Below are 20,939 nucleotides of genomic sequence, written 5' to 3'. Positions count from 1 at the left end.
GCAGTGGCCGTATCCAGCGATTGAATAGGGTAGTACCACCCTTACATCCGAGATGGTTCGATCATAGAGGTATACACTTTTATACCTCCATGGTTCGATTGTATTATAGTCATTTTTGTTTGTTCTGGACTCTAATCTGCTGCAGTCCAAATCCATATTCATACAAAAAATGACAAAAGAGTCCTGTATATCATGCTCCTGTTTTACCCTTCTCAGTAATTATTAATCTCAGTCTTTTCTCGTTATTATTACAAATTTAAAACAATACTACTATGTATTGTATCATTTATTTATTTTTTATTCTAACGCTCTGTCTACACTCTTAAATTAGTTTTACAAAGAAAGTGTGATGTTCCAAAATATTATAGTGATATGACATCATCATGCCCATATATGGGCACATCACATATTTTTGTTAAATAAAGTTTGATAGGAGACAGAGCATGATTTTGAGTTTTACAGCTTCAGTAGAGTAACATTGTAGCCACAGCCTCTAAGTGGAAGTGAGTGTTATTTACTACTAATTTAGCCATCTTATTAAAAACATATCCTTCCCATAGATTTGTTATTAAAAGTGAGCCACCATGGAGAGGGACTATCACGCTGCATCACATTGGCCAATCAGAAACGCCAGTTTCAGCAGTCATGCATCACTAAGTCTACATTACAGTATGTCGTACCTAGAGATGACACTAGTTGTATTATAATAACTCTATATTTCTTCCATATTACCATCATGTTTCATGTTTTCTTGGTACAAACAGATCAACAGTCCCATCCATAACAACCTAAACATTAAATAAATTGTTTTCATTTGAACTAAATAAGAATGTAATGGAATTACATACAGAAAGTCAACATTGACTGTACTAACCTTATTTCTATCTGTTGCAACACAAATTGTGGAGCATGTGACCTTTGACCTGTCAATCTTTAATATTTCTACCTTGGCTGTTACTGGCTCACCAACAAATACTAAAATAAATGAAGAGCATACATTAATGTGGTTTATTTGGAAATTAATGAAAGTTATTTTGAATGTTTTCAATACATACTTACAAGGTGCTGGGAATCTGATAGACTGGGAAACAAATATAGTGCCTTTGCCTGGAAGTTTGGTACCAAGAACACCTGATATTAAGCTACAAAATTAAAGTGAAGTAGTTACTCAAATATGAAACATTTATACAAGAACGTTCACTCTGTTAGAAGGCATACATATTCTTGTTGTGCAAATTATTTTGCACAACAAGTAGAAACAGTAGAAACATCATGACACAGTCTTATCATTGTTAGCATGTACTAATAACCCACATTATGATATGTTAGCATGTACTTAATATAATTTTATATTATAAAACCCCTGACCTGCCGTGTTCTTTTTAGCGTTTACCATCTCAAGCATATATATTAACCATTCTGACACATGCATCCTTGTACAACTTTACATATACTATGTTGACCTTAATGCCCCCCCCCCCCCCCATATTTGCTAAGTGTGAACCTACCCATTCATCAGGACACCATGCACCACACACCTCCCAAATCTAGTTGTTTTTGCGTACTCCTCATCCAGATGCAGCGGATTGTAATCTAAGGTCAGGTCAGAAAATGTACTAACATCTTTGGCAGAGAAGACTTTGCTAAGCTGTGCCATGTCGCCAACTTTAAAACTTGATATCAACCTTCCAGTGAATGCTATTTGGACAATGCTTAGTTTGTTTCTCAATTTTGGTAGTTTAAATTTCAACATCTCTGGTAAAGGTGAATTAACTTTAGTAGTTTAGTATTTTGGTTTCCTGGTTGAAAAACAAAATAGGCATGAAATAATAAAAATATTAACGTTTCATTAAAAAGGCATATGTTGAAACAGGAGATGTGTCATTTCAGATATTTCTGGGCCCTATTTAATATATTAATATCAGGCTTAATGTTACAATTTATGCAGATGAAGAATGCCCTGGAAAAAGAAATTAATATAGATACTATGCTAACCTAGCACCACTGAAGTACAGTACTGTACTAACTAAAGTCTCATTAATCTCTACTTAACTACACACAGTCTTGTTGTCTAGGCCTACTGTAAACATCTATCAGAGTCATCTACTGTAATAATACTGTCTGTAGTACTATTTCTACCTTCTACTAGCTAGTCTACTTAGCTAGGAAGTATTAGCCTAAACATTGGTTTACTGCAATACTATCAGCTACCAACTAATATTATCCCACCATGTAAGCAATTTTACCCTTTTTAATTACAAATATGAAAATATTTGACAATGAACGAAGACCAAAAACAAACTGGGTGCAATTCTCACATGTGGAGTTGTTATTATTGATGTAATTCGTTATGGGTCAATGAACACGACAATAAAAGAGGGCGCCATGTATAATGATTTCCCTGATACAACTGATATGACAAAACAAGAAACTTGTCTAGTGCCCTCATGAATACTGTCGCAGGCGGACAGAAATCTTGAAGATTTCACAGAATCTTAAAAACAGTTATTTTACCACACTTCTAATTTTTATATAAATATAATGAATTATTGCAGTAATGGTAATTAATTGAAGTTCCCACTTTGACGTAACGACGTATGTGCGCCACAAAAAAATGGACCATCCGAAGTGTTATTGGTTGACGACTGGTCGACTAACTTTTGCGTTGTGCATACGTCGTTGCGTTGCGTCCAAGTGGGGAACATAGATGGTTTTTGGCAGCTCACTATGTCGGTCGGTCGGTCGGTAAACACTAACTTGAGCACGCGACTGCAGTCATTTATATAGCCTTGTTGTAAAATGGTTGTATTACTAAAGCCGTTTCTTTTCTCTCCAAGTACGCTTCAGCTAACTTTTACTAAACAACAGGCTCTAGGCCTACATCATTTCCATACGTTCATAATGTATACAACTTGAAGTGAAACTATTTTTGCTGTTGTCCAAACTGTATACTGACTGTATTATATGTACTGTATCAAATAAAGTTATTTATCATAACAAATGACTACTCACATTAAAATGTAACATTTTAAGTTTCGATCGATATCAAAATTGAGTAATTTTCGTGGCGTTGGTCTTAGTTTTATTACTTTGTTTACCGAACAATACATTTCTGTGGGGTGGATATTTTACCAATTCTTTCAAATTGGATTGTGTTTAATGTTGACTCAGGGTGATTTACGTCAATGATTTGATCCTTTCGGGGTAATCATTTTTATCCAAATCACTCCTGAGGGACATTAAGTTAAAAATAAGAGGTAACATTATCAAAGGAAAGCCGATGTTTTAAATTTGTTCTAATTTAACAAATTTATCAATTCGTAAAGGTAAGGTAACTGGAGCATCATGGGGTAACTATTCTCATGGAGGAGGAAATCATTATTTTGGCTCAGGTGAGTGACCTACAATTGTGTGAGGTTATGACATTTGACCTTGAGAAAAATTATAAAAATAGCAAATCTAATTTACGGACCTGCAATGTCATTTGAATTTATAAACCATTGTTTCTGTACGAAATATTTAAATAAGTAAAAGGTAAATGTATTTATGGTCTTCAAGACTTGAAACAACTAAGAAAAGAAGAACAAATACAGGCCTAAAATCGTGCATGAACCTACCTAAAATTCAAAACGGAAAGCAATACCGGTATCCTTTCGTGTCAGACTTATGTTGATAGATTTCTAACTCAAAAATGTCATCTGAACATTTGTCATTTAATGTGAAACGTGCTGCTAGATGTTCGCAAGAATTCACTTAATCTACACTGCCACTTTTATTAAATTTCTGTAATTCTTTGACTCTAATTAAATCACTGTAATGTGTTTGTGTTATATATGTTTTTAAGTTCTCAGTACAACTACGGGATCCAAAATAAAACAAAAATCCACTTAATAGGGGTGTCTCCTGAATAGGAAGGTTGACGTAATCATATGCATCTCATACTTAAGTGTTCTCCAAATAAGGGTGTACCAAAGGAAGGGTCTCTGAGTTCATTAAAAAAAATCTAATGTGATATGGAATGATGTTAGTCATCCCCTTAACTCGGACATTGCCGACTGCCTTATGGAACGTACGGTAGTGGTAGACTGAGGCCGCCACGGGGATCCACTGAACGCCATCGCCTCTCCTTCCTCCCGAGGGGCATACGAGACTATAATAAAAGGTATCAAAGATAGGGGAATTTATTACGATACACTTTTATTGTTATTATTATTATTATTATCACACTTATGTATTAGGCCTATCATTTCTCTTTTAAATACGGCATTGTTATTAGACAGCAACACAATTTCCCAAGTTGGGATGAATAAAGTTTTCTTGTATCTTGTATCTTGTAAAAGATTTCCATTATTTTACAATTTTGCCGTATGTTTAGGTATTAAATTCCAACACAGTTTATTGTAACGACTGGTAGTAGGGCCTCTACTTATAAAAGTCGAGAATCTAATTCGAACAAGCTTCATCAAACGACGCGCCACAATATAACGTAACAAATCACTTTATTATCTTTATAAATACTTAAAGGGCATCCGTATCTTATATCTATGTTTAAATTAAGCGGCGAACATCAACCATTTTGAATGCTCGACAATAACATTAAAACATTAGTAGGTACTTGAATCAGACCTCAATTATGTGTTCTCCTTACCTGGGAACTAAACGTTTGTTAACTGCCATGCTAGAGCCATTATTAACAAGTAGGCCTATATGACTCTAATGTAACCCAATGTCGTCCACAAACTGATACATTTATACATACTGTACGTTTTTTATTTTCGTACTAAATTAGGTTCTTAAATATTTCATTTATAAACTAAGTCTCATTTGATTCGTGAGTTACAACCCTAACACTAGCTCAGGATTGAACCCTGGACCTTGGGATTGGAAGGCAAGCACGTCAACCACCAAGCTACAGCTCCATTATAATTCCTGTTATGTTTTTTAATTAACTTTTTAAGGGGTCTCTTCTTAAATCCGTTGCATGTTTTGAGTTCTCTTTTCCATAACTTCTGATGTAACCTCATATTTAATTTGTTTAACGATTAAAACTTTTATCTGATTAATTTATAACGGTATAGGCCTACCGTATTTCGTTTGTTTTCTAAGTTCCCAAATCAGTACAGTACCGCTACTACGTCGTCGCTATGCAAACAAATATGCAAAAATAAATCTTATACAAGGTTAATATTAGTAAATTAAATCTTTTCCATAATCGTATAGCCATGAATTAAAATTCCTCGCATTTCAATTGAATTATTACCGTATTTAATAACAAATGTATCCTCTAAAGTAATCTGAGCAGTCCCGACGACAATCCCGAATAATCCCGAATAATCTCGATTCTTTGTTATCATGGGTGCACAAACACTAATCTAACAAACGGAATACCGCGACTAACGCATGCGCATGTGAATCGAAATTGAGGGGGAGGGGGAGGGGAGAAAAATACTATGCAAAATATATAGGACACTTTGTAATTATGGCGGTGCCAAACACACCCTTTTCAACATCTTGGACCCAGAGATTTTCGGATGAGCCGTTAAGCCGTTGGTTCCGTGTGCTCCTGTACATGTTAAAGAGCGTCCAAATGTACTGACCAATTCACCACCAGAAGACCCCACTGGAAACACAAGTCTACAGACTTAGTGGGATATTCAATAGTATGACTATCTTTTTTTCAATCATTTTATGTACTGTATCCTCATAACTCACTTCTTTCCTCGGTTTAATTAGATTATTAATTTTTGGAGAGATAGCAGTTCAGTTACTATTACTGTAGTTTGTTTATCGTCTTCGACGTTTACCACTTCACAATAAGTCAAGTTAGTGGTTGGTGCCATAACATCAACACTACAATTGTGTCCCAGTGAAAAGTAAATAGCAAAGTTTACATACATTTAATTTGACAAATCTGACTTTAAAGAAACAATTCCCATTGGATCTAGTCATTTAATTTACTTATTACAATGCACCTTTCTCTCATTCTACACTTAAGTTGAACTGGGAATTGTAGTCTTGCTTCGAGGTTATGAATGGCCTCGCGGTTATAGATGTGGTGACAGTGGTCCCGCAACTTGCTGTGAGCTGGGAATCCGATTCGTTTGGGAGCCTTCCACATGCGTCAACACAACATAGAGACTGCTTGAACACACGAACGTTCACACTGCGTCTAACATATAGGATCATAGTTTCCCCCTTGCTGGAATTCATGACTATATTATCATTATTATTAGACCAGTTTATAGATACATGGATTTTTTCACAACATGCCTACGATATAGAATACAGAATACTAACAGCATTCAGTATTTAGAAAACATAACGAACGCTTATGATGTTTTACAGGTGAAAATCATTTACAACTGTAATTCAATAAAACAATTAGGCCTATATATAAAAAAGGATACAATAGGTCATGGTTCCCGGTAGGATATTTAAATACTCCTGTAAATATACACACAATCTAAATCAACCTAAACAATGGAACATACCCTGCTAGCGGTCCAACTCGATAATCCGTAAAGCAAATTATTCATATCAGGCTTCGTCGTTTTTTTCCATTCATTTCCCATGCCCTTTTTTATTCCATTGATATAGTATTTAAAAAAAAAATTTGATTTATGATAAATATGCTATTTTATTACTAGTACAGTATTAAAGTCCCGTGAAAAACTTATATAGGCCTACTATTCCTTTCATAGTACACTAGAAAACAAATTCGATTGGCTACGAAGCATACCACCCGCAATTCTGATTGGCTGACACATGACTCACATTTTAACCAATGTACGCTGCGAACGCACATGCTTATAGTAAAAGAGAAAGGTTTGTATTATTAGTAATAGTTGAGTTGGTTTGAGAGTTATATACGATGAACATACCTATCTTATTAACCAGTCGAGTGTATGAAAGCATGGATTAAAACACGTAGCAAGTTGTACGACAGTAGAAGTGTTTGACAATTAAGTCTGGTATCAAGAACAAACTTAATAGAAGACTTAGTAGAACTTGAGACAAGTTGATTGAAAGAAGCAATACACGTTTTGTAAACATTTGTGAACATTCCAAGGACTTTAATTATTTTGTTATGAATGGCGTTTGGTAGTAGAATTCAGTGGGCTCACAGTTTTTAAGTTGATGCCTAAAAAGTACGGACACTTATTACCTAATTAGAGACTTTTACGCGAATATTTTGGCGCAGTTATTAAACAAACTTTGTACATTACTTTATAAAGTCATAACTGTTCCGTTGGTTTGTTTTGCTTTATTTATCGCAATGGCCGTAGGCTACTTTGGATGTATACCCGTCGTCTTCTAAAGGGAGTATTGAAGCCACCTTGTCCGTGGAAGGTTGCCTATATTCTAGGCCTAGCAACACTGGAATCGGGAATTTAACTATGGTACCACCGGACAGGCTTGCGCATCTGTGTGCCGTATGGTTTCTGGCCATAACATTTTTAGTTCTCACGTTTGTTTCATCTCCAACCATAAATGATAATATAGAAGTAAGTAAACATACTTTTATATTTATTTGTCTAAAACTTTCTAGTATTTACATCACATAAATGGCATTAATTGGCATTGTATGTAACAGATGGGATACATTCATTATTCATTTTGTGATTACGTATCTCGAGGTGTAGGTATCCCGATAGATAGGAGAGATCTCCCACCCCCCCCCCCCCACCCCACACCACATGTCGCGGGTGTTTCTACTACTCTAGTCCATGATGAATGACAAAATGGTCCTCAGTTGGCATATCCAGCAATACTGATTGGTTTACACGTATAGGCTACATGTATATAGGCCTATATCATTCGAAACAAATAGGCTATAGCCCTATTGTGTAATGTTGTCATCACGTTGATTGAACCGGAAAGCTCTTACAAACTGTTCATTTTAAATTATGCCAATAATTTTAGTTCATGGCCTGACAGGTATTGCTCTAATTAGTACACGATTGGTCTCATTAATTTTAACAGTGAACAATTAGTTGTGGAGACAACGTTCTTCACAATTTATAAATAAAACGTTGTCGACACTTGACTACTCCCTGCCTAAAAATGCCACTGACGATGGCGACATGTAGTGGCTATCACAGGTCCATGGATATGTTGTAGTATTAAATAGTATACCGGTAACAAATACAGTAAAACCATTTGGGACTTCTTTAGTATTCATAAACTATAAGGGGACACTTTCAAATGATGCGGTGAACGGACGACGAGGGGAAATGTGTTTTAACACTACGGCAAACCCCTATTCAGGGGACATTTATTTAGTAATTCTGTACTCTTTTAGTTTGTTGGTATTTGTCCAAACTTCTTGGAAGTCATGGTCAAGGTGTATTTTGTATATTTGGCAATATTTGAATGTAGAAGTAATCAATAAGATGAAAGCAATACGCTGATAGGTGCAGTGTTGAGCCGTAGGACAACCAGGGAAAGCCCTGGACATTCCTGACCCCCTTCGTTGACTTAAATACCGTGCTTTAATTAAGTATACCTAGGTGTACCCTAGGGGCGTACCCTAGGGGCGTACCAGGTATACCCATGGCATGCATTCTTCACCACCTTCGGAGCTCTAACTATACATTCTATTTCTCTAATTAAGTTGGTTATTAATTGTGTCAATTAAGTTGGTAACCACTCCGATCCGAACAGTATATACATAGGTCTATAGATTTTGTGTAAATAATTATTTTAAGCGCCTGTCACGTGGTGGTGTATAATGGTCTTTATTTATTTATTCTTAGTTTGTGATTGAATGTTTAAGTATACGCACGTGTCATAAGCATACTTACCGGTCGTTTGTAAAAGAATACCGTGATGTTATCCCGGATTTCTGCGTTCCATTCCACGGCACAAACGTTTCTGTAATTGCTCTACGATTTCTTCATTGACAACTATAGCAGATGTATGTAAGCCTCTCGAAAGTTGTATTATTTTACACTATTTTGTTTTTCATTTACTGTCGTGTGTCTGTGATCTATGCCCTTATTAAGTATATAAATGATATTAGTATAGTGTACCGGACTAAAGAGGGTTGTAGGACCAGAATGATGATACTCGCGTAGGCCTACGTCATCTAGATTGATTGCGCTTGTGGTCGCGCCAGACGATAAATATGCGCATTTTTTAGCTTCGTAATCAGTATTTACAAAACATTTACGGTGAAATCAACTGTCATTAGGAATCGCCTTCAGAATTTATTTTATTTCCTTCCATCCACGTGCCTTATAGAAATCTGACCCATTCCTATTTTATCTAACGAAATGAAACAGAGATTCTGATATAAAAGATTGAATTGAATGGAATTGAATAACAGTACTGCGGCTATACTGGCAGGAACTACATACGGGTTCCGGTATTCAAGAAGAACGTGTGTCAATATAAGAATATTAAACAAATCAAACGTCTCGATGATTTACGCCTTCTTAAATTCTAAAGATGCCGCCCTAATAAAATATATAAGTACAGCCCATGATGAAGTCGTTATCCAGTCCGATTCCATATCTAGGGAAAAAATGAGCCTACTGCGAAATAACTAATAAATGTGTAGGATTGTTTAATCTGTGGATTACTTTACCACTTCCGTAAGCAACGCCAGTCTTACACTGTACGTGTGAACGTACCCTTAGTCCGGTAATAATTTGTGGATTAAGATGCTTACTTTACCTATTCCTTAAGTTCAGATGTTCGTCGCTTTACCTATAATAATGTTTATTCTTATTATAAAGGTACATACATGGTTATTCTATTGGAAATACGTTCGTATCACTTGTCAATCAATGGCCTGTCCTCCTATAACTAACTGTCGATCACTTAATTTTTGGTAAAAATTGCACTCTACCAGACGCAAAGGGTGACAACGTACCTATCACGTTGGTTAAATTGACAATCCGTAAGCACTGTTTCATATCTAAGTGTGAACTATCTTTGTGTACGATTAAACTAATTCATAAAATATTCTATAAAACGTATGATATTGAATACTAGGCCCGCAAGCGGTTCATCACGCCTGCATATATTTTGGCAACACGCAGGCGCCAGACGCTGGAACGTCCTGACGGTTAGGCCTGCGACGTCAACAGTACCATGCTGATCTCTATAAGGACTACTCCGTGTGGCGTCACGGTCAATGTATTATAAAAAAAGAATGTATTGAAAATAAAATATTTACTTTAGAGAATACACTTAAGTAAACAGTTTTAGCACGATATTGGTCGAAGCAAAGATTTTTTCAATTGATATCATTCGTACTCTGCCATTTGTCCAAATCTATGAGCACATAATCAACTTAATTTGGCACTTTTTACACACAGTTCTCTTTCAGAGGTCCTACCTCCTGTTTTTACAGTGTTTCTCCGTTAATAGCGCTAAGAAATCAGTATTACAACAAAAAAAATTGTACGCGCAACATAATTTGACCAATCAAGCAACAGATAGTCCCTCGCTTTCGATTGGTCAATATTGCCTGCGTTGCGTCTTTAGAAACCAAGCTTAGTAACGATGACTGCAATAATACTGATTTGTGAAGGTATTTCGACTATTTTGTTTTAAAGGATAAGATTTAGACGTTTTTAATTTTATTCCATGACTTTTGGACATCAAAGTATGCCGTGGTAGTTTAAAAATGGAATTTCAAAATTTCGAGCAGAAATTCCTAGGTTGACGAACTTATAAATAGTCCGATTGTAAATTTTAAAATCAATTAAATGACAGATTTTCAAATATATTGTATATCAAATATCAGTTGCTGGTTTTTAAAAATATTGAGTTCAATTTCGGGTCTGTAATTAATAATAATTTATTGACGTTTATTGACGTTCGTTTTTTAATCAGCGGCACACTACAATCACGACGACTGTTTAGTCCACATCGAAACTTAAATCTTTCCTATGCTATGTTGAACTATTATATAATAGTACGTGGTGGTCTTTTATTGTATACGTAGTCCTTAATGCTTATAGATATATTATCACTTGCTGTTTGTTAATTCAATATTAATTTCTATCTTTATACTATTTCAATAAGTAGACGCCTGGTTTCAATAATTTATCAAGTTATTTACGAAATATTCTTCGCATAAAATATTTAACGTGAGGTATATAAAGTACCAACATTGATTGACACTTTAAGGTCACCTGTCAAATGAGTGGCGGACAAAAGGTCCGGTAACTGCACTCACGCAGGTGACAATGGACGAGAAAGGCGCGCGATGGCTGATCCAACCTCCCGCTACACATCCACTGTTTTCGCGTTACACACGCTCCAATGCGTTTATTCTGTAACGCATGTCTTAATTCGATGAATTCAATGAAGGATTGTTACGGTTAAGCGTTCACCGTGAAATGCATGTATTTAATAACTCGGAAGTCATACTTTGGAGCCGATTTTAAACACTCAATTGAAACACTAACCACTAGACAAACTGAAGGAAAGTAATATAAACTTTGCTGTATTATTTAACGGAAGATATTAAGAACAGTTGCTTAAGTGCTGAGACAACAGATAATTGAGTGATTGTTGTCTCAGCGTAAAACTAGTGGTAGTCTGCTTGCTGTATGCACTTAAACTTGAGACTTAACTATTGATTGTACAGAGTTTCAATTGAGAACCTTGCTTCCTTTCTTGTTCCCCGTCATACTAATACAACGTAGTACATAGTTCACTAAGAACAGTACAAATAATACCCAATTGCTTTAATTAAGCTTAAGATTCTCTAGGACGCCAGGCAAAGACGTAAGAAGAGCAACGCAAATAATTTGACCAATCACGATGGGTCATTGTCATCACAACTGTCCTCGTGCGTTTGCGTCTTCCGATCCTCCTATACTCGACCAAAGGGGTAGGGTTCACTCTTCATCATCAATAGCGGTTTGAAGTAAGCTAGTGGTACAATAATAACGTGTGAATCCAATGTAGTAGGCCAATCATGCTTTACCTCAACGGTAAACATTTGTATAGGTAAGGCTACCCGTCATTCTACAATTAAAATACTGTAGTATTTTCAAGCATTTCACGAATTTTATTTTTGTTCACTAAGCATTTCCTGGATTTATGAATGGTGTATGTGGTTGATTTTATGCCGCCGCTAACATAATCCAATCTTTATAAGTATTAAATAGAGATGGCTTAAAGCTATCGTTTATATTTACATTTCTAATTTTACCGACCCGAACTACATAGTGACTGCTCTGATGTTTTTTTAGAAGTATACCGCATATTTAGTTGAACTGAAATTCATTTTCCGTTTTTCTTTCTGTGTAATAAACCTCTGATTATTACTGAATACGAGCGTAACGTTATAAATGAAGCATGTCTCGTATTGTTCTTATTAACGTGCTCAGCACTAAATGTCGAATCTGCTGTGTACCTAATTGCCTGCGTATTACCCCCTCCCCGGGGGTCACGCTCCCTGCTTGGGTACTATGCTGGCAACGGAGCCCACACATGGCTAGCGGCACAAACGTTTCGATATGTGCAAAACCAGTTTTGATAAGGAATTCACACCCTGTGAACGAGAAGATAAGACATCAAAACATTTCTGCTCGATTTGAAATTGTGCATCCTACCTATATTTATTATTTTGATTTGCTCTAATTATTTAATTTGTCCCAATTATCTTCGTGTTCCAATCATAATGACATGTTTTAATTATCGGTGAATGAGACAACTTATTACGTTATCTATCAAGTTGATTAGTTCGAACTCTTAATATAAAAAATGGCAGACATTTATAAACTAGGCCTATAATGTGTCTTTGTCTTTGCATTTTTACCGAATCCGCACACGAGGAGACACTGTCCTAAAAAAGCACTTCTAACATTTATTCCTGGTTTAAAAATACTCTTATACAAAATAATCTCTCCTCACAGAAATATCGGTAACGTGGCCACTTTTATTAGGCTTCCGCAATTTATTTCCAATCATAATACTTTATGTAAGTCCGTCCGTGCATATATAGGCCAATAAACTGGTTCGTTAGAGATACCTGACCGTAATTACGAAGGAATGCGATGTACTGAAAACCTGACCACAATTACAAAAGTCTGTGTGATGTACTGAAAACCCGACCACAATTAATTTGACAGTCGGAATGAAATGCTTAATCTTTGTAATATTCATCGATTACATACTGTGATCTATATTTTGTATGATAACCATTTTGATGAAAGTAAGCAAATTATGATGGTAAATTAGTCTGTATTGTTGAGTAAATGATAATATTAGAGTATAATTAAACCATACAAACTTGATTAATATCGGTACGAATTATTTTTTTATCCCAATATTTTAGGTTTTTCTGACAGACTAATTTTCATAATAATAAGAAATCATGGCAAAACATTTGTAAACATTTTATTTATTTTTTTATATTGACTAGAAGAAGAGAAATTTTCCAAGAAAAGGAAACCAATATCGTCCTGTCAGTATTAATTTAACATCAACATTCTTGTGGACCTTATCCTGACATCAACGCATCTTTTGACCTTTTGACCTACTATTGATATAGGCCTAATAAAATCATGTTTTGCAAACACATACGTCATAACGTATGGAACGCCAGAGTGACAATACTACAAAATGTGTATTTTTTTATAATATTGTTTATACCCTTACTACTTTATGTTGTCTTCATTAGGCAAGTTAAAAAATGCAGAATATAGGCCTAAAGTAAAGATAAAACTAAATTATACTATTATTTTTTTTAGATTGTAAATTTTATGAGAACGTCAAAAACTGAAAGAACGAGTAGAAGCTATCAATCGACGCAGGAAACAAAAAAAATAAATAATAATGAAGATGTAAAAGACAAATTAGAAAATAAAAAAACAGACTCATCAAATCAATCAAAAGTGCAATATAGAATAAGAAGAGGATTAAGAGGGCTTTTAGAATTAGATTCTGTAACAGCAGACGATAGTATGACAGAAGATCAGAATATAAATAATGAGGATTATTACACATATGACTATTACGCAGACGCGGTAGGAGAGGAAAACATGGCAACACGGGATAAGCGATCCAGCGCGGTTCTTATTGATGAAAATAATTCAGAATTTTTGTTAAAGAAATTAGCCGAGATGGTCGGTAACTTTGACAGCAAATATATTCCTAATTTCACAACACCAAACCCAAATATTGAAATAACAATTGAAGTAATAAATGGAGGGGACCACGAAGAAGACATTTACAACTCAGATAATGGTACGTATGTTATTGTTTTTTAGCTTAAATAATTTATTTATTTATTTATTGATGAATTGATAACTAATTAATCTAAATCATTTTACAACTGACTAGGAAACATGCATACATATTGACCTACTACAGGGCAATCATGGCAGTAACATAAAGTGTACGCGCGCACTCTAAAGCCGTTGAAGTGTAATTTTGTACTACAGTCCAAATCTTAGGAATAGTTTCATTTTACTTAAAGCCCCATTCCCTACGTTTTTTAGATCTAATTTAAGATCACAAACTATATTTAATGTAAAAATAATACTATATGGTCCTATTGCGATAACTTTTTTCGTCTTTAAACGGTTAAAAATGTGAAAAATAAGTCGATTCTAATAATTATAGCGGCCCGCTATAAATCCCAAAATGCATTGCGCGCGGATTGATATTTTTGTTTTTCACCTGTAATTCGCCCACTTTTCGATCGATCGTGAGGCCAAAACAAATGGAAGACTCCTAACTTTTCAGCGAAAATACCGGGTTTTCCCCAATTTGTATCAACGGAGTCTGGCAAAAATAGAAAGACAATTAATGCAGCAACTATACAACGTCAGGCTAGGTATATAGGTAGCGTACGATGTTCGTACGTTACCGATGTTTACCAGCTAGGCCTACAAAACTAAGCCTAGCTAGGCTAGGCCTAAGACCGTCCACGAGAGGTCGATCGCCGCGAGCTACTTAGGTAGTGCATTGTTTCTCACTTTTTATCATAATTTACCATAAAACGTACATTTAAGACAAGGAATGACATGGTTTAATGTTTTTAAAGTGATATATATGTATTATTTTCCAAAAAACGTCCAAAATTGCAGGGAAGGGGTCTTTAAGATAACAGTCCGTGTGAACTAAGATCTCACTCGCAGCATTCATTAACTCTCGGGTCATTATACTTTCAAAATGGTTGTAAAAGGTCAAGCTTAAGATAACTATTTAGTATTACTCTTGCGGACACGCAATGGACAGTTGTGGACATAGCATTACGGCCAGTCGTTTTAGACACAACATGAATGAACAGACATTGTGGTCAAGCGTACAGGTGAAGATGTGGTCAAGCCTACATGTGAGGATGATTGTCTTTGACATGTACAGTAGAACCTGTGTTTTACGTACCCTGATTTTACGTTCCCTCGATTTTACGTACGCTTAAAATAACCGATGACGTCATCATTTTCTTACATTGAGGGCGCAATTTAACAACAACAAAGCACACAAAGCCACAATCATGGCGGCTGTGTGTGGAATTCTGCTGTGTTTGAGTCAAGCTACGCACGTGCATTTAAGCAGCGACTGTTTTTATTGATAGAAAATACAAGAACATTGATATTTTACACTTTATTTAAACATCTCACAGCCTGTATATACTGTACAGTACTGTACTTTTCTAGTTAGGCCTCACATCTTGCTAGGCCTGCTAGCCTGGCCTGAATAGTCTAGGCAAGGCCTAGCTAGTGACAACCTGCATGCTGTTCAATAAAGTAGACAAACAGGGTAGCCTTTATAGCTACGATCTCTACATATTTGGGGTCAATTTAAGGTCAACCTTGATTTTACGAATCCTTTGTTTTACGTACGCCTTTCGGTCCCGTACCGTACGTAAAATGGAGGTTCTACTGTATAAGCAGTAAGCGGTTGATTAATCAATCAACTTTCACCTTTATTTCAACCAAGTGGCGTACATACAGGGTTCATTGACCGCTCAGGAATTTGTTCAAAGTGACCATTGCAAAGGTATTGGTTCTCATCAGTGCAGTGAGAAGCTTTGTTGCCGAGCGCAATTTAATTATCAATCGTAGACGACACAAATTATTATTTGACATGGGGTATGATACCAGGGAGTTGTTCTCCCTGATGATACCATACAAGACATGAACGTAACTATTATTTGACATGGGGTATGATACCAGGCAGTTGTTCTCCCTGATGATACCATACAAGACATGAACGTAACTATTATTTGACATGGGGTATGATACCAGGGAGTTGTTCTTCCTGATGATACCATACAAGACATGAACGTAACTATTATTTGACATGGGGTATGATACCAGGGAGTTGTTCTCCCTGATGATACCATACAAGACATGAACGTAACTATTATTTGACATGGGGTATGATACCAGGGAGTTGTTCTCCCTGATGATACCATACAAGACATGAACGTAACTATTATTTGACATGGGGTATGATACCAGGGAGTTGTTCTCCCTGATGATACCATACAAGACATGAACGTAACTATTATTTGACATGGGGTATGATACCAGGCAGTTGTTCTCCCTGATGATACCATACAAGACATGAACGTAACTATTATTTGACATGGGGTATGATACCAGGGAGTTGTTCTCCCTGATGATAGTACCATACAAGACATGAACGTAACTATTATTTGACATGGGGTATGATACCAGGGAGTTGTTCTATTATTTGACATGGGGTATGATACCAGGGAGTTGTTCTCCCTGATGATACCATATGCGTTGTAGTACTATCGCTCTAGACATGAACGTAACAGTTATACAATGCAAATACAAGCAAATGACAAACCCGAACAAATAAAACAGTTGTTATTTATAACTTTACCAAATTTAAATTTTGTACAACCAATTTTTAATTTATTGTGAAATTTCCTTTTCAAATCCCAGTTATAAAATATAATAATCTACGTGGGTGTTGTCATCAATAATAAACAATGATATTGATTGTTATTTCACTTTATTTGTTGAACTATAGGCTATCTAGACATAATTGTTATACTGCTGATAAATAATATCGGTATATTTAATGGTATCATTACGTCATGATACGCGCGTGTCTTGGAAACATCGACCTGTTTTTAAAAGCATTTTTAACATAATCACATTATGTTTAATTATCGGTAATTTCATAAAATATTATGTATATAAAATCCTACATTAATTGCACGTAGGCCCTGCAAATTCAATGTTTCAATAGAACTGAACCATCTAAATTCCAAATAGGTATAATATTGTAGCACACCATGCAACTTGACCACAAATACCGCTTCAGTACTTTTTAACTTAGACAGCATTCAGCAATATTGTCTTGGGTTGCAAGTTTTAATTTTTTTCGGCCATTTTGACTTTGATCTATTCCGACGGATACATCTCGGTAATCATGATCTGCCGCCTCCAAATCGGTCCCTTGATCACCGACCCATATCAGATGAGTTAATATTATTATCGACCTAACTATACCTAGTATTTCACAGCTTACAATTTTGCACCCAAAGCGCAAATAATTATTAGAGTCCTAGACTTTTGATTGGTTAGGTTATAATTACATGGAGGTGTATTTGGACGTGTAATTACATGGCAAGCGCTGGTGCTGACAAACACACTGGTATCAATCCAGTTCTAGTTATACAGTATTAATACGTTAGTCATGTTTACCATCATTTAAATCATAATTCTAATTTGCAAGAAAATCTTGGAACATGAGCGTGTGAGCGATTTTACGCTCCTTAGCGTGAAATTGTTTTATTCGACATCAAACAAAAAGTGTAATAGAACAATATAAAGTCTTATCAGCGTTTAATTTTGTAGTTTTTACAGCTTAATCAGACGTAAGAAAATAATAATTTAGTTGATATTCACGTGAAAACGCGCCACACTGTCGTCTAACCGGAACCAGGTACGTCCGGTTGAACCTGCTCTAACCATTGAGTCACAACTTTTCATGTTTTTCACAATTAATTATTGTTGAAAAGTAAAGTATGATATTTTATAATAGCTTAATTTTTCTCATTATTTGGATGATATTTGACATTTTCTAGTGACCTATCAAAAATGAAAGTGAAGCTCTTTATAATATATAAGCTTTATTTCTTTAATTCGTCGACATAAACTTCATGAATGAAGCGTCATGGTTTTGTCTGAAATACAATATTTTAGATTTGATGAAACATTACGAAAGAGATGATGAATTTTTAGAAGAATGTCATTTCTCTAATGAGAAAAATCTTATAACGTTTGCATTTTGTGAAATTAGTTAAACTTAGTCGAATATAAACTAGGTCTACATAGATGGACTGCTGACGCCGGCGATTGCTTGTATGCTGTGCTCATAATATGAACATAATCACGAAAAATTATAAACACGTCTCTGAAAGTTTGGTGTATTTACCATGCCTTAAGAAAGTTGGCTGCAGTTTGAAGGATATGTCAATATTATATGAGAACAAGCACTCTCAATATTTGTAAAATGTTTCTATTTAATTGTGTGAAATAGGACATAAACTTTATAAGCAATTTCCACGGCTATCGAATTGTGGATGTAACTAAATAAGATGCCAAGTACAATAACTTAGCAAACATCCCACGAAACTTACTCAAACAAGCCACTTAGAATTGTGTAGACACAGCATTTAAGTAAAATCTTTAAGCACTTGGTAAACTATTTCGAGAGGGTTATTGCCAGACTTAACCATTGCTAGAATGCTACCCAATATCTAACAATAATATTGAAACAAAATTTGTGTTGTGTACGATACGATGAAGTAGGATCAATAGGCAGCTGGACTGACGACGTCCAAGGTGTCAAATGTCCTATGCTTCCATTAGGCCAATTGTAGGCTAATTGTTCCTAAGTCATTCCTTACATAAAGCATAATTGAATATATACAAAATGCAACCTGTGTAGAGGCACGACGGAGAAGGGCGCTGCTCAGAACTAGATATAATTTGGAAACTGGACAAAAACGAGAAAATGATTAAAATAATATGACCTATGCTAACAAACGATACAACATCTAAATCTAATTTATAATATCTAATTCTTTTAGGGAAAGAAGAGACATGGGGTGAATGGACGGCATGCTCAGTGTCGTGTGGACACGGGTTAAGACAACGATCACGGAGCTGCAATTCAATTAGATGTGTTGCATCAGAGACACAAGAGTGTGATTATCAACCGTGTCCAGGTAAGAATAATATACCGTACTATAGTATAAACATTGTGGCACATAGCGTTTCATACGTATAATTCTTGATCAAGTCCGTTAATATTTACATTTCCAAGTGTTTTTTTCTTTTCCATTCTTGATATTTGTCACCCAAGATCTGTAATTTTTATAAAAATTGATTGATGTTATGCTATTATAACCTCCCCAACCTCCAGCGCATTTACTCTGGTTTAGACGATTTAAAGAAAATTCTACCACTAATTGAAACCACACTTAAATGATGTGGTTAATCAATCGTTGGGTTTTATATAGGTCACAATGTGGATACTTTTCTGAAAACCAAGCCAAATGTACTAATATCTACCTCTGCTGGGATATTGAACTTTATTGGAAAAGACCAACATTAACAACAATAGTAAAATAAAGCTCTACACTATCAAATATATGACAAAAAATGTGATGTGTTCATAATAATGGACATGATGATGTGATATCACTACCATATTTGTGCATATCACTACTATTTGGATTTCGGTACATCACACTTCTTTTGTTAAACTAATTTGATAGTGTAGACATAACTTAACTTTATTTCTAAACAGGCATTCTGAGTAAGCAAATTGCTTTCAATATTTAAGAGGTGTCTTTTTCGAAAATTACACAAATTTAAAGGATGCCTATAGCTGACTCTTAGCATTTAGCAAACCTACGTATTTTCTGTCCATAGTGTAATTCGTGTATAGATAGACGTTTTATTTTGAATTAAGGGACAGCCAGGTGAGTGACTTCAGGGACAAATCAAGCTTAACACAAACGTAACATCAGTTCTCTAGAGTGTTACGGGATGAAACAGATGAAATGTTAACACAAAGTGTACGCACACCTGTCTCATGATATACCAACTCATATCGCATTGAAATCTTCAGAGTAAACCCATTAATGCAATCATAATTAGGTTGATGTAGGCTAGCAGTGACGGTGACCTCCATCTAATCACATTGTAATCTACTACATCAACTTGTTTTATTTCATTATAATGCAATTGATACATGTGTGGATATTTAATTTTTCCATATAGAACAAAATTTCATTACATAAGTTAATTCCGGACTGTGGAAATTAATATAATCTATATACTGCCCTCAGGGGAGTAGGGTTCCGCTTCAGGTTTAGTGCCACCTTGTCAAAGTTTACGTAAACCATTAGAGGAGATTTGAATAGTTTATAATTATTTGATAAAAGGTCATTGACGGGTAAAACAAAAATATAATACGTAATAAAAAAACAAATTTTTTTGTATATAAATATAAATCAAATAGCTGCAAAGGCATATTTTATTTATGATTTATTTATTTTTCTTATAGAAACATCGTCAATGGACTTACCAAGTAGTGCCGTTCCTGTTACGGTTGCAGGTACAGTAATTATATTTACTGCATTTTGGTTAATAAGAAACATTGTTTAGAGATTATAAACATCGTATTAAAGCTTCCATAGGACGCGATGCAATGACGTAAGCGCGACGCACACTGATCACCAAACTGTCGTCGCTTGTTGGTCAACTCAATTGCGTTGTGCCTACGGGACTGAGTTGCGTCGTAGAGTGAGAACCAAGTTTTATTTATCTGTGCATACGTTCTTTGCTATAACTTTATTCAACAATGTGTAGGCCATACAGTAATAGGCTATCATATCTTATTTCTGAATACTGTACTTAGTAGCAGCAATATAATGTCACCTAAACTTACCGTAAATCAATTATTATTGT

The 20,939-nt window shown here is 35.3% G+C and overlaps 2 protein-coding genes across 5 annotated transcripts in view; one reads left to right on the top strand and one right to left on the bottom strand.

Moving 5' to 3' along the window:
- The window catches only part of LOC140061196 (isthmin-1-like), a 30,400-nt gene that overhangs the window by 6,448 nt on the left and 3,013 nt on the right, over positions 1–20,939 (top strand). The window contains exons 1-4 of one of the 2 annotated variants that reach the window (XM_072107694.1): positions 6,873–7,505; positions 13,719–14,214; positions 19,052–19,189; positions 20,536–20,586. In XM_072107694.1, the coding sequence (XP_071963795.1) occupies positions 7,398–7,505; positions 13,719–14,214; positions 19,052–19,189; positions 20,536–20,586 (793 nt within the window). In that variant the 5' untranslated portion in view covers positions 6,873–7,397. Of the gene's footprint in view, positions 1–6,872; positions 7,506–13,718; positions 14,215–19,051; positions 19,190–20,535; positions 20,587–20,939 lie in introns of those variants that run through there. The other variant, XM_072107695.1, reaches the window with a different exon arrangement.
- Positions 19–2,424, bottom strand: LOC140060623 (hydroxyacyl-thioester dehydratase type 2, mitochondrial-like). 3 transcript variants are annotated; one of them, XM_072106913.1, is made up of 5 exons: positions 2,247–2,424; positions 1,509–1,799; positions 1,060–1,142; positions 875–975; positions 19–788 (listed from the first exon to the last, which is right to left on the bottom strand). In XM_072106913.1, exons 2-5 carry the CDS (start codon positions 1,751–1,753, stop codon positions 735–737), a joined length of 483 nt encoding a protein of 160 aa, XP_071963014.1. In that variant the 5' UTR covers positions 1,754–1,799; positions 2,247–2,424; the 3' UTR covers positions 19–734. The 3 variants fall into 3 exon arrangements, with proteins under 3 accessions (XP_071963014.1, XP_071963015.1, XP_071963016.1); XM_072106914.1 differs by having other exon boundaries at positions 2,260–2,424; XM_072106915.1 differs by having other exon boundaries at positions 2,319–2,420.

This window comes from Antedon mediterranea, chromosome 10 (genome assembly GCF_964355755.1).
Source record: "Antedon mediterranea chromosome 10, ecAntMedi1.1, whole genome shotgun sequence".
Taxonomy (NCBI): domain Eukaryota; kingdom Metazoa; phylum Echinodermata; class Crinoidea; order Comatulida; family Antedonidae; genus Antedon; species Antedon mediterranea.
The sequence above is the reverse complement of the archived record's forward strand: the minus strand, read 5'-3'. Positions and strand labels throughout refer to the sequence as shown.